This window comes from Tamandua tetradactyla, chromosome 23 (genome assembly GCF_023851605.1).
Source record: "Tamandua tetradactyla isolate mTamTet1 chromosome 23, mTamTet1.pri, whole genome shotgun sequence".
Classification (NCBI taxonomy): domain Eukaryota; kingdom Metazoa; phylum Chordata; class Mammalia; order Pilosa; family Myrmecophagidae; genus Tamandua; species Tamandua tetradactyla.
In genome coordinates this window covers 23,438,157-23,451,267 of record NC_135349.1, presented here as the reverse complement: position 1 = coordinate 23,451,267, position 13,111 = coordinate 23,438,157, and the positions used below count along the sequence as shown (strand labels likewise).

Here is a 13,111-nt window from a genome sequence, read left to right as displayed (position 1 = left end):
CTCTGACGCATATCCTTCCAAGCTCCAGAGGAAGCATGACTGGGGGGTGCCCCAACACTAGGGTTCTTGACAGACAGATGGCACCCACACAGCTAAGATGTGTTCAGTTTATTTTAAAAATCTTATTGCTCAGACCTCCCTCTATGGGTAACAGTGGGAACTTTGGAAACCAGTCCTTGGGGATAGGGCCAGAGGCAGGCACTAGGGTGGAGGAAAGAATGGCACATTTGGTTCACTGTCCTGGAGGTGGGGTATAGTGGGTATTGGGTCTCAGGGCCTTTTAGGGACCCGGACATGGCCCTCTTGGGCAGGCTGCAAGGGCCAAAGCAGAGCAGAAAGATCTGGCTTGGGGTGGGGGCTCAGTGCCTCTTGGCCTTGCCCTGGGGTCCCTGGAGCCCCTGGAAACTGAGTACTGCCAGGCCCACATTGATGGCATAGGTCGTGATGCAAACGATGCAGAAATCATACAGCACGAAGAACAGGATCCAGGCCAGGTAAACAGAGCCAGTGAGAGACACCAGAGAACTCAGCACCAGCAGGACAGAGGCCCAGCGTCCCCTTAGGCAGCCTGCAAAGCAGAGAAGAGTGAGGCATGTTCTTCACCCTAACTGTAGGGGCTGCTAAAACAAGAGGCTCTGACAGGCCCCTCCAGGCCTCGGTTCCCCTCCCTGTTCAATGACCCTGGGGACCCGGCTGAACTCCCCATCAGAGGAAGAACAGACCATCACTTGACCCCTACCCATCAAAGGAATTTCTGAGTTTTTCCCACAGAACTGGGGTCCTATGTGGTCCTTTTGGCTCTGATGGTCCCCAAACCAACTGAAATACCCCAGTTGGTTCCTTCCCCTCCCTCCCCGGATGCCCAAGGATGAGGAGCTGCGAGCAGCACCCTGGTCTATGCATGTGATCGGGTTGGGCTGGCTAAGCAGGGAGAGGCCGGCTTTAGAAGGGGCAGGGTCTGCAAGGAAAGGGAAGAGCCTGGATGGTCACTCACCTAGCAACAGCTGTAGTATGTAGAAGAGGCAACCGAATAGGCTGTTGGACTGATTGAGGACGCTATCCGGACCCAGAACGTGCTCCACCAGCCCGAAGCCCCGGCCCCACCTGGGAGGGGTGCGGCGCCAGGTTAGGGGTGTCAGTCTGATGCCTTAGACGCTATGCTGTAAGGTTGTTTTCCAAAAGACGCCTAGACTGTCTCCCTTCCCCCCACCTGGTGTCCAAGGGTTGCTGACCTAGGGCCACATCGACAGGATTCCATGTCACAGCCTCTCATTCCATCCTCCCAAGATGGCAAGTGTGGTATTACGGGCTCACCGACCTTTGCAGTTACCAGAATTCCGGGTCCAAGTCTCTTTGCTCCGAATGCCCTAATCTGCTGTTTCCGGGCCGCCCATTCCGCTCCTCTGCACTCCGTCATCTCGCTCACCCCAGGCCCTCAAGTATGGGTGGGGAGCCTCGGCCACTTTGTTCCTGGGCAACGATTATCACCTGGTCCCCGGCACCACCCTCAAGATATCTTCAGTCCCCAAGCGCTAACCTACTTTCCTCTCCCGCCGGGTCACCGTTATTCCTCGGCATCCGGATCCGCGTGCTACTCTTCACAAGAGCTCCAGACCCCAGCACCATCTACTTCCCTGCCCCAAATGCTTATCATCAGTATCTCTGCGTACCCCAGGTTCTGTGCACACCCGATTCACCGGGCAACACCCCCTGGAACAGCTCCCGGGCATCCCGATCCCCGACTCTAAAATCATCAGACACTCCGGCCGCTGTGCACATCCTGTCCCCAATGGACCGCTTCCACGAGCAGCCCGGTCCCCGGGACCCCACACCGTCCAATGCCGCGCCCACCTGGAGGAGAAGACTCGCGAACAGCTGATAGCGGTGCCCACGTCGCAGAGTGCGCGGTAATTCTGGTCCCGGGCGCGCGCCGCCTTCACGTGCAGCGCGTAGAGGGAGAGCGCGAGGCCCGCGAGGCAGAGCGCGAGGCGCGCAGAGCCGGGGTTCCTCCAGGTAGCGCCCATGTCCTCGGGGTCCCGGGCCGGTGCGCGCTCGCGGGGAACCAGCCACGGGGCAGGATATGACCACGCCCCCTCCCGCCCCTGTAACACGGCGATTGGCCTGCTGGGTCTCGCACTCCCTAATCCAATTGGTTGTTCCTGAAACTTGCTAGGCGTGATAGGTAGGAAGGAAAACAGCGAGGAATACTGGGACTAGTAAACCGGATTAAGGGGGGCGAGGAGCCAGGTAGAGGCCCCTGGTCAGGCATGATGGGAGTTGTAGGCGGAGCGGCTGCAAGGAACGAAGGGAAATGGAATCTCTGTCTTTTGAGTTGTCAGCTTACAATAATATGGCTAACAGTAGATATCGCTTACTCTGTGCTAAGCCTTGTTCTAAGTATTGAGACAGCCAGGCCCCAGAGACCAGCGGATCAAGGAATCCAGCAAATACTGCAATCGCTCAGTAACCAACGTTTTCCCCTGAAATTAATATTTCAAACACCATTCGGACTACAGCCTCCCATCCTTCCAATCCTTGTTCACTAGGGCCCTTCGGCTTTGAATTTGCTACTTCCTTCCAATCTGTCTACCAGCGCCTCCTACCGGCCAGTCCCTCCTTCCATCTCTAGTTTAAATTCGCAGATCTTTCACTTCAGCCACATCTTGACAGTATCCTAAACTTCCTTGTCCCTTTGTTCTCTCGTGCCACCCGCCTGGCAAAACCTGAGCCCTGTTAGGACTAAAGTATACTAGAAGGCTGGGTGAAGGATAGTATCGTCCATATTTTAAAACCTCAATTTCTAGGTGAAACTAAAGGGTGAGATGTTTATTTGGTGCAAAACTTATATTTTGGGTAGTGCATTTCCTAATTTAACTTTTATGGTCAGTTTAGTTGAGCATCATAAATACATGGACTCTTGAATAGGGAGTGAGATTTTGTTGGTTTGCCCAGGTTAGTATGATGCCCCAATAAATCCCAGAGCGATTTGGGCAGTGAATAAAGAAGTATTTGCAAAGTCCCCTTGGGGGAATGGGGAGAAAGTGGAAAATATCCAACTTACCCATTTGGAGAATTTCAAATACTCTCGCAAGCAGTGCATAAAACCAAACCAATAGGCCAAGTCCTCGATCTTGGGGTCCACCCCATGAAACTTATCCCTGCAAAGGACAGGCTAAGCCTACTTAAAATTATGCCTAAGAGTCACCCCTAGAGAACCTCTTTTGCTCAGATGTGGCCTCTCTCTCTCTAAGCCAACTCAGTATGTGAACTCCTGCCCTCCCTCCTATATAGGTCATGGCTTCTAGGGATGTAAATCTCCCTGGCAAGGTGGGACAGAAAGCCTGCGCTAAGCCAGGACCCGGTACCAAGAGATTGGGAAAGCCTTCTTGACCAAAAGGGGGAAGAGAGAAATGAGAAAAAAGTAAAAGTGTCAGTGGCTGAGAGACTTCGGAGTCGAGAGGTTATCCTGGAGTTATTCTTATGCATTATATAGACATCCTTTTTTAGTTGATGGTGTTTTGGAGTGGTTAGAGAGAAATACCTGAAACTGTTAAGCTGTGTCTTCCAGTAGCCTAGATTCTTGAAGACAATTGTATAAAGAAATAACGTTCACAATGTGACTGTGATTGTGAGAACCTTGTATCTGATGTTCCTTATATCCAGGGTATGGACAGGTGAGTAAAAAATATGGATAAAAATAAATAAATAAATAATAGTGGAGGGAAGGGGCAAAATAAATTGGGTAGATGGAAACACTAGTGGTCAATGAGTGAGAGGGGTAAGGTGTATGGTATGTATGAGTTTTTTTCTTTTTTCTTTTTATTTCTTTTCCTGGAGTGATGCAAATATTCTAAAAAATGATCATGGTGATGAATACACAACCATGTGATGATACTGTTAGCCACTGATTGTGCACCATGTATAGAAAGTATGTGTGTGAAGACTTTTTTCAAAAAACAACCAACCATCAAGATGATGGATATGCAACTATGTGATGATATTGTGAATTACTGATTATATATGTAGAATGGAATGATCAAAAAATAAAACAAACAAACAAAAAACAACCAAACAGAACGGTGAGCCCTGGAACAACTCAACAGTAGCCCCCTCTCTAAGCCTTGTAGGCCAGCAGAACTCTTCCCTTCATAGAGATTTTCATGTTGATAACCCATCTCTCCTATATCTTTATCTTTTTCATTCCCACTTGCACTGAAACTTGCTTCTCACCCCCACTTTAGAAACAGCAACAAACCTTCCTTTATCTGGACTTCTTCCACCAGGTCCTACCTTATTAACCCGCTTGTTCCCTTCACAGTCAAGTTTCTAGAGAGATTTTCTCCCCCTGTCTACTTCCTCACCTCTTCTCTGCTGCCCAGCACACCATAAATAAGCTCCTGCCCCTAAGACTCCCTTGATATAACCTGGTACCACCAAACAAAATCCAGTGGGCACTTTTCAATTCTTATCTTCCTGGACCTTCCAAAAGTATTTGTCCACTATGGAGCACGCTGTCCTGAAAATTGTCTCCTCCTCTGACTTCTGTGATGTTTCTCTCTCCTACCAGCCTTCCACCCTCTCTGGCTGTGCCTTCTTAGGTCTACTTTTCTTTTTTCAGAGAACATATGGGAGGCAGAATAACTGTCCCCTAAAGATGTCCACATCCTAATCTCTGGAAGCTGTAAATATTTATGGTATATGACAAAGGGGAATTAAGGTTGCTATTAGAATTAAGGTCACCAATCATCTTTTAAAATGAGAGTACTCTGGAGTACTAAGGGGTGGGCCCAATGTAATCACAAGTGTCCTTAAAAGTGAAAGGAGGAGGCAGAAGAGAGCCAGAGGGAGATGTGTCTACTCAAGAGAGGCATGAGAGAAGGAACATTGCTAGCTTTAAGGTTGGAGGAAGGGGGCCCTGAGCTAAGGAATATGTGTGGTTTCTAGAAGGTAGAAAGGGTTGAGAATCCAATTTTCCCCTACAGCCTCCAGAAAGAACTGCATCTTGGTGACATCTTGATTTTAGCTCAGTGCAACCTATGTCAGACTTTCCGATTACAGAACCATGAAATAATCTTTATTTTTTAAACTATAAAATATATTCTTCATTTATTTAACAAATGCTTATTGAGTATCTGTAATGTGCCAGGTATAGTGTTAGGGGCTTGGGATAAATCAGCAGATCAAAGAAATATTTCTGCTCTCATCTTACATTTTGGAAGAGAAGAAAAAAAATAAGCAATTAATATAATAAATATGTAAAGTATATAGTATAGTACATTGTCGGTGATAAGTGCAATACATAAAATAAAATTTAAAAATCAGAGCAGAATGAAGTGATCATAGTTTTAAATAGGCCAGAAGGGTTTCATTCAGGCTCTTTTGAGCAAAAGCTTGAAGGAGATGAGGGAGAAATCTGGGCAGATCTCTAAGGGAATGGTCTTCCTGGCAGCCAGTGAGAGGCCCTGAGTGGAAAGTGCTTGGTGTGTTCCAGGAACACAAAGGAGGCCAGTGTGGCTGGAGCAGAGTGAGTGAAGGGGACCAGTAGAAGGAGGTGCAGCAGAGAGAAATGGGGGGCGGGGGGAGCGAAAGCAGGGCAAGCCTTTTCATATTCCTGGGCCTCATCTGTAAAATAAGGACAATAAAATTAATATATATTATTATGAGAGTGGCTGGCCAATGGTAAGCGCTCTGTTAGTGGTGGTTACTATGAAGATTACTATTCATGTGGGGGAGCATCTCTGAGCCCGCCTCCTCTCTGGAAGGGGGCTCTTGGAGGTGCATGTTCAGCCTAGGCCGCTGGGGGGAAGCAGCGAGTTCGGGCACTCCAGGGCCGGTGGGGTAAGGCCTTTCCCAGGCGCCGCCCCTCTCTCTCAGCTCTGGTCCACGCCGGCGCCGCGTGAGCGCCGCGTCCTGGCGCGTGCCCTGCTTTCCCCGCTGGGTCCGGCTGCCGTCTCCCTGCCCGCAGCACCCTGGCTTCATCCTTCTCGCATCCCCTCAGGCCTGGACAGTGACTGTCCTTTCACTGCTCTCTCTGCCTTTGTTGTCCCTGCCCTTCACCCCACCCCCACCCCCACCCCATCCTCCAAATCACAACAGCCAGAGGGTTCCGTCTAAGGGGCGTAGCTAACAAGTTAAAACCCTTCAGCGTGTGTCCATCAACAGAGGAATGGCTAAACAAAATGTGGTCTAACCACACAAGGGACTATTATTCCAGCCTTAAAAGGAAAAACATGCTGCTACATGCTACAAACATGGGCGCACCTTGAAAACATTATACTGACACCAAAGGACAAATATTGTATGATTTCATGTAAATGAAATATCTAGATAAGCAAAATCATAGCGACACGAAGTAGATTAGAGGTCAGCAGGGACTTGGAGAATGGGAAGTTATTGCCTAATAAGTACAGAGTTTCTGCTCTGGGTGATGAAAAATGTTGGTCATGGGTGTTGGTTGATGACAGCACAATTCTGTAAACGTAATTCATATCACTGAACTGGACGCTTAAAATGGCAAATTTGGATGTTATTGCAATTTAAAAACAACAATACAACTTCAGTGGCTCCTCACTGAGTTAGGACAAATGCAAACTCCTCACCCGGGCTGCCAGGGCCCTTTCTTGATCTGGCCTTGGCCACCCCATTCAGACCCACTTCTGGCCAGACTCTATGCTCCAGGCACGTCTTCCCATTGTCCAAGCTTCCCCGACCCAGCCAGGTCCTACTCCTGCTGCATCTGTACCTATCTCCTGGCCCCTATTTGATGCTCCCCTAGCCTCCTGTAGGTCACAAATGAGAACATGGAAATTTACCATCTTCAAGTCTGCCTTCCTCTTCAGAACAGGAAAGGATCTCTTTATCCATCAGTGTTTTCCATTGTGACGACTAACAGTGACACCTAATATTTACATAGTGCTAGCGCCACGCCTGGCGCTGTCCTAGGTACTTAACATATATCCGTTTAAGTAATCTACGCAATAACCCCGAAATTTTACCCTGACAGAAATTAAAGCCCTGAGCAGTTAAGTAACTTCTCCCAGGTATTAAGCGGACGAACTAGGGTTTCAAACAGGCGGTGTGGTTTCCCATAAACGAACCAAGGGCTGGAAAGAGAAAGATGGGACTTCGGTGCAGGAACAAGGCTCGCTCTGTGTGCCTTGCACCTAAGGGTCTTCCCGCCCCCTTCCTTTTGCTCCAAGGAAGCCCATTTTATAGTTCAGGAAGCAGAGACTCCTAGATAGCTCCGGGCGCCCGGGCGAGGAGCTTGGAATTTATCTGGGGCCCAGGGGCAGAGGCACCGCCAGGATGGGCGGGCCGCGTCGAACTTCAACTCCCAGGAGGCACGGCGCCCTGGGCCCGCGCGACGTCACGGCGGCGGAGGGCGCAGGCGGCTCGGCTTGGCTCGCCGGGCCGTGGACCGTTCCAGCCGTTCCCGCCCGGACCCCCTGCCCCGACCCCGGCCCCGCGGTGAGTGAGTCAGCCCGCGCAGACTCTGCCCCTGCCAGGCTCCGCAGTGCGCGGCCGCTTTCCGCCAGTGCGCAGGGGCGCGCCCGGACGGGGATGGGATGGGAAGAGGGACTGGTACCTACCATATGGGAGGGGGGGTACGGGCCGGACCAAGTATCCCCGCGGAGGGGGGACCCAGAGTGGGTTTAGCCGGCTATGCTCCGAGCCGCACGTAGGCAGGCCAGGCCCCCGGGGCCCGGATCTGAAGCGCTGGGTAGGGGTCCGCCCCGCCCCATGAACGAACGTGCCCCAGACAACAGTTGGGGGAGCCGCAGTTTTCAGGCTGGAGGACAGTGAGGAGCCCTTCCTCCCCCAAGACCTCCAGAAGAGCCCCCGGTGGAAACCTAGGAGACAGCAAGGTTGTTCAGGCTCGGCCTGTATTTGGAGAGGTGGTTGAAGGGGTGGTTCCCAGGTCTGGGGAGTCTGGGGAGACCCGTGCTCACGGGGAGAGGAGGCGCGGGTCAGCCAGACTCGGAGCCTTACATCCCGCTTCCTTTGCCCCCGTAGATGGGAGCTGCGTCCCGGGGGCTGAACCTGTCCGCATCCTCCAGTGGCCTTCACCCCTGAAGCCAAAGAAGAGTCCCTGCCCACACCGCACCCCCCTCCCCCTTTGCCCTGTTTGGGATCGCCTTCGTCTGTCCAACCTTCTACCCTGAGTCCGACAAAGGAGCAGGACGATGATACTGGCGTCGGTGCTGGGGAGTGGCCCTCGGGGTGGGCCATCGCTTCGGCCCCTCTTGGGACCTGCCCTCTCACTCCGAACACGCTCCACGTCAGCCACTGACACCCACCACGTGGAGATGGCACGGGAGCGCTCTAAGACTGTCACCTCCTTTTACAATCAGTCTGCCATAGACGTGGCAGCAGAGAAGGTGTGCAACAGTGGGGGCCCGGAGTAGAGGTGGGGCTGGGGCCTTGTGTTCAGGGAAGGAGCAGAGCTTATGTAGGGAGGTGGGAGGTTCTGAGGTCCAGTGCTCAAGACCCATTTGTCCCTCCAGCCCTCAGTCCGCCTCACTCCTACCATGATGCTCTACTCTGGCCGCTCTCAGGACGGCAGCCACCTTCTGGTAAGATTCCTGCCACCTATTTGTTCCTTGGCCCCTGGACCTTGGGCCTAGTCACTTAGGCACTAGCTCTACCTTCCCTTCTCTTTTTCTACTAGAAAAGTGCTCGGTACCTGCAGCAAGAGCTGCCAGTGAGGATCGCTCACCGCATCAAGGGCTTCCGAAGCCTGCCTTTCATCATCGGCTGCAACCCCACCATCCTGCACGTGGTATGATGTCTCCAGAGGGTCTGGGTCTTCCTAGTAGAGAGGGTCTCAGATCATTGTGCCCACCATGGGGCAACTGGTGACACTCAAACCCAGAGAGGAAGAGACTTGCCTGCCAAAAGATTTCAGGGCCACAGAAGACTCTGTCCCACCCTTCAGAAGCCAAGGCTGTGTATTCATGGAGGATTGAAAGGCCACGATAGAAGTCTGAACCCAGTGAATTGGGGGGAGGGTCTCATGGGTAGGCACAGGTGGCTGTTCTCTTCCTGGTACCCATGGCAGCCCCGTGACTCCCCACCTCTCTTCCTTGTAGCATGAGCTGTACATCCGTGCCTTCCAGAAGCTGACAGACTTCCCTCCGGTGAGGACTGGGTCAGGGCAGGGTGAGGGGCTGAGAGGTCAGAGCCGGACAACCTGTGCTTATGGCTTTGTGACCTGCAGATCAAGGACCAGGCAGATGAGGCCCAGTACTGCCAGCTAGTGAGACAGCTGCTGGATGACCATAAGGATGTGGTGACTCTCCTAGCTGAAGGCCTGCGGGAGAGCAGGAAGCACATACAGGTCAGTGCAGTGAGGGCTCAGGCCTGGTGGGGGTCTGACAGGGCGCATGAGGGTTCTGAGGCCCCTCTCTTTACCAGGATGAAAAGCTCGTCCGCTATTTCTTAGACAAGACATTGACGTCGCGGCTCGGGATCCGCATGTTGGCTACACACCACCTGGCGCTACATGAGGACAAGGTGGCGGGCTGGAACCTGAGATCCGGCTGGGGGTGTCAGGGGAGCCAAAGGCTAGAGATCTGGGTCAAGGGCTTAGGGGAGAGGCTTGGGGCTGCTTCGGTGCAGGCAGCTGGTGGCTGAGGAGGGGGGTGGAGGTGTTGCCTAGTCCTGACCCGCTTTCTTCTGCCAGCCTGACTTTGTCGGCATCATCTGCACTCGCCTCTCGCCAAAGAAGATTATTGAAAAGTGGGTGGACTTTGCCAGGTAAGGCTGAACAACCAAGAGGGTGTATGTCTTGGGGACAGGGAGGAGTGGAATCTGAGCCCTTGCCTGGCGTTTCTCAACGCCAGCACTACGGACATTTTGGGTCAGTAAGTCTTTGCTGTTGGGGGTATGGCGAGGTGTTATGTGAATGCTAGGATGTTTCATACCACCCCTGGCTTCTACACAGTTGACTCTGGTTGTGACAACCAGAAATGTCTCCAGACATTGCCACACGTCTTTTAGGGAGCAGAACTGCTCCCAGTTGAGGACCACTGGTTTAGGGACACCTGTCTGGACACATACTCCTATTCACAGACGCCTGTGTGAGCACAAGTACGGCAATGCCCCCCGCGTCCGCATCAATGGGCATGTAGCCGCCCGCTTCCCTTTCATCCCCATGCCACTGGACTACATCCTGCCCGAGCTACTCAAGAATGCCATGAGGTAGGCTGGAGAGTATGTACTGGGGGTAGGGAAGGGAATGTGAACTGGGGTGGAGCTGGGGTGCCACCATCTCCCGGCTCTGTCCCTTCATAGAGCTACAATGGAGAGTCACCTGGACACTCCCTACAACGTCCCTGATGTGGTCATCACTATCGCCAACAATGATATTGATCTCATCATCAGGTCTGTCCTGAGTGGGAGTTGGGCTGGGGTAGACAGGGGGTTCCTGGGCACTGTTTCTGACTTGTTGGATGACCACAAGCCAGTACCTGCCCCACTCTGGGATCTAGTCCCTGGTCAAACACGACACTCCCTAGTTCTGAGATTATCTATGAACTGATATTAAAGAATCTGGAGCTAACTGCTGACCCCGGGGCCCTGCTCCTCTCAGCAATTCAGGGGTCTATTGTTGAGAGACAGTCAGGAGTAACAGTTGATGATGCTGGGCTGAGAATAAACATCCAGTCCTGTGAGAAGGGCTAGGAAGTTGGTGGTACGGGTGGACGCAAGGGTAGAGAAAGGCAGATAATGCAGACAAGGCCCAAGGGTCTGGGGGAACCACATTCCACCTCTGGTGGAAGGGCCAGGAAGGCAGACAGCACTATCTGATGAGAGGTGGTGAGCACCCCATCAAAGCTGACCCAGACCCATGACATGGGCATTCTGCCAGGATTTCGGACCGGGGAGGGGGAGTTGCTCACAAAGACCTGGATCGAGTCATGGACTACCACTTCACAACGGCCGAGGCCAGCACCCAGAACCCCCGGATCAGCCCCCTCTTTGGCCACCTGGACATGCACAGCGGCGGCCAGTCAGGACCTATGCACGGGTGAGGCACCCCCTGACCAGGATGGAGGGAGGGGTCCCTGGGGACTTGAGTCTCTGAAGCCCCCTGTCCTGTCCCCATGCCCACCTTCAGCTTTGGCTTCGGGCTGCCCACGTCACGGGCCTACGCGGAGTACCTCGGTGGCTCCCTGCAGCTGCAGTCCCTGCAGGGCATTGGCACGGACGTCTACCTGCGGCTGCGCCACATCGATGGCCGGGAGGAAAGCTTCCGCATCTGACCCCGGAGCACTTGGTCTGCATGCCTGTCTAGCCTGGGCCACCCTCTGTTAGGACCTTCCAGGCCAGGCAGGTCTCCCCCTGCTCCACACGCTGCTGCATCTTGGGTCCTAGGTCCCCAGACAGGTGGACTTAAGTGGAGCTGGGAACCACCCCCCACTACCTACCCACCTAAACAGGGACTACTTCCCTGCCTCCAGGCTGTGGAGCAGGGAAGTGGGGACTCTTGAGGCCTCCAGCAGCAGCTCCATCATTCTCGTTCCTGAGGGACTCTCACTTTGACCTGCTGTTTATTAAAGTTCACATTTTGAATGCCCTTTTGGGCCCCATGTGTGGGGAGGGCAAGTGAGCTCTTGCTTCTGGCCCTGTTGATGTTCCCTGGGCCCTTGGGTTTAACTGGGTCCTTCCCCAGTCTTTAACTATTCTGATGGCCTAGCAGACCAGGAATGGAAATTGAACCAAGTTTCTTGCACATTGGTTTGACGGGAGCGGGGTTGACTGGCAGTTTATGAAAAGACCTATTACTCATTTAACAAGTGTTTCTAGATCCCAGAGAAGTATTGAAGGTCTGTGTTGGCCCGGCTCCAGGCCTCAGTTCTGACTCTTCCCTTCCTGCTAGTCACGGTTTCTAGAGCTGAAGGTCACCAGACTGAGCAACTTCCTGAGCCACCTGACTCCTGAGCCTCAGTAAGGTTAAAAATACTGCCTGCTAGCTGTGTCTCCTGCTGCCAAGGAAAGGAACACACAAGGTTGTGTCCTTGTGGGCCTTAGCAGGAACTGGGTGCCCCACTAGAGGAAGGGAGGCCCTGATATGGGTAAAAGGAAAGGGCTCCAGATAGCAGGTGGGCTCAAGGTTAGACTTGAAGTAGAGCTTCTTGTGAGAAGGGAAACTCCAGATGGAGTTTTAGGTGGGAGCCCTTGCCCATCTTGCCAGAGGAGGAGAAGGAGGGCCTGAGGACCTGTCTGGTGGGTCTGGGGAAGAAAATCTTAAACCTCTGTCTCCTGCCTTCACATCTGAGAGGCCTAGTGGCTAACTGCTTGAGGCCAGCCCTCAGCTTACTCTATCTTCTACCTTTCATGGTGACGCATGGCCGTCGGGGTGGGGGTGGGTTGAGGGGAAGGACAAGAAATTGTATCTGGAGATCAAATGGCAGGTGGTAGGAAATCATTGATTTGCTGGGCTGAAAAGCCTACTGGCTGCAGAGCAGGGAGGTGAGGCTGGTGAGGTGGTCAGAGGGCAGAGCCTTGAATGTGTAGCTAAGAAGCTGGGGTGTTTTCCTGGAGGCAGTGGCATCAATGGACGGGTTTTAAACTACAAAGGGAATATCTCAGGTAGGATTCCCTAGACATAGATCCTGCGAAGAGCATTGGTGTCCAAGAAAGTGCTCCTAAGAGAGACCCAGAAGGGATCGAGGGAAGCAAGAAAAAGAAGCCAAGCAAGTATTATGATCTGAGGCAAAAGTCCAGAGCCAGTTAAATTATGTCTTAGAATTGAGGCCTGGGAACTAAACTGAGTCATTAACTACTTGCCTATCCATGGCTAAACGCTGTGTTGGGAAATAGAGGAGGAGAGCTTTTCTAGGCAAAACAGCTCTTGGCCCCTGGGCAGGTCACTAAAGAGCCTCAGGTGCTGGCCTGTGAGAACACATCAGAGGGAAACTGGGCACACGGAAAGAATGAAAAGAGGTCTCGCAATCTGGCAGAGCTTCTGCCTAGTCCTAGGAGGAATAGTCAAATGCGCATGGGCTAGTGGTCTGTAGTTTTGGGGTAGAACAATGAGGGGGCTGACAGTGTGACCCTAAAAAGCCCTAGGCTAATCCTTAATTAGAAAGGACAGCATAGGTACCTG

The 13,111-nt window shown here is 52.6% G+C and overlaps 2 protein-coding genes across 4 annotated transcripts; one reads left to right on the top strand and one right to left on the bottom strand.

The window, feature by feature from the left end:
• Nucleotides 1-93: 93 nt before the first annotated feature.
• On the bottom strand, nt 94-2,104 carry VKORC1 (vitamin K epoxide reductase complex subunit 1). 2 transcript variants are annotated; one of them, XM_077141177.1, is made up of 3 exons: nt 1,852-2,100; nt 995-1,104; nt 94-568 (listed from the first exon to the last, which is right to left on the bottom strand). In XM_077141177.1, exons 1-3 carry the CDS (start codon nt 2,022-2,024, stop codon nt 360-362), a joined length of 492 nt encoding a protein of 163 aa, XP_076997292.1. In that variant the 5' UTR covers nt 2,025-2,100; the 3' UTR covers nt 94-359. The 2 variants fall into 2 exon arrangements, with proteins under 2 accessions (XP_076997292.1, XP_076997293.1); XM_077141178.1 differs by lacking the exon at nt 995-1,104 and having other exon boundaries at nt 1,852-2,104.
• Nucleotides 2,105-7,343: 5,239 nt separating this feature from the next.
• On the top strand, nt 7,344-11,578 carry BCKDK (branched chain keto acid dehydrogenase kinase). 2 transcript variants are annotated; one of them, XM_077141170.1, is made up of 12 exons: nt 7,344-7,467; nt 8,014-8,378; nt 8,505-8,573; nt 8,669-8,779; nt 9,090-9,137; nt 9,218-9,337; nt 9,415-9,513; nt 9,683-9,756; nt 10,072-10,200; nt 10,294-10,383; nt 10,871-11,029; nt 11,120-11,578. In XM_077141170.1, exons 2-12 carry the CDS (start codon nt 8,184-8,186, stop codon nt 11,262-11,264), a joined length of 1,239 nt encoding a protein of 412 aa, XP_076997285.1. In that variant the 5' UTR covers nt 7,344-7,467; nt 8,014-8,183; the 3' UTR covers nt 11,265-11,578. The 2 variants fall into 2 exon arrangements, with proteins under 2 accessions (XP_076997285.1, XP_076997286.1); XM_077141171.1 differs by lacking the exon at nt 7,344-7,467 and adding an exon at nt 7,603-7,865.
• Nucleotides 11,579-13,111: the final 1,533 nt, after the last annotated feature.

What these genes read in the sequence shown, in the direction of transcription:
- VKORC1 (XM_077141177.1), bottom strand. Translation starts at nt 2,024, where the DNA reads ATGGGCGCTACCTGGAGGAACCCCGGCTCTGCGCGCCTCGCGCTCTGC. An exon ending in TCGCGAGTCTTCTCCTCCAG is followed by an intron (nt 1,105 to 1,851) that starts GTGGGCGCGGCA and finishes CACCCCTCCCAG; the next exon opens with GTGGGGCCGGGGCTTCGGGC. An exon ending in CATACTACAGCTGTTGCTAG is followed by an intron (nt 569 to 994) that starts GTGAGTGACCAT and finishes TCTGCTTTGCAG; the next exon opens with GCTGCCTAAGGGGACGCTGG.
- BCKDK (XM_077141170.1), top strand. Translation starts at nt 8,184, where the DNA reads ATGATACTGGCGTCGGTGCTGGGGAGTGGCCCTCGGGGTGGGCCATCG. An exon ending in AGGACGGCAGCCACCTTCTG is followed by an intron (nt 8,574 to 8,668) that starts GTAAGATTCCTG and finishes TTTTTCTACTAG; the next exon opens with AAAAGTGCTCGGTACCTGCA. An exon ending in TGGCGCTACATGAGGACAAG is followed by an intron (nt 9,514 to 9,682) that starts GTGGCGGGCTGG and finishes TTCTTCTGCCAG; the next exon opens with CCTGACTTTGTCGGCATCAT.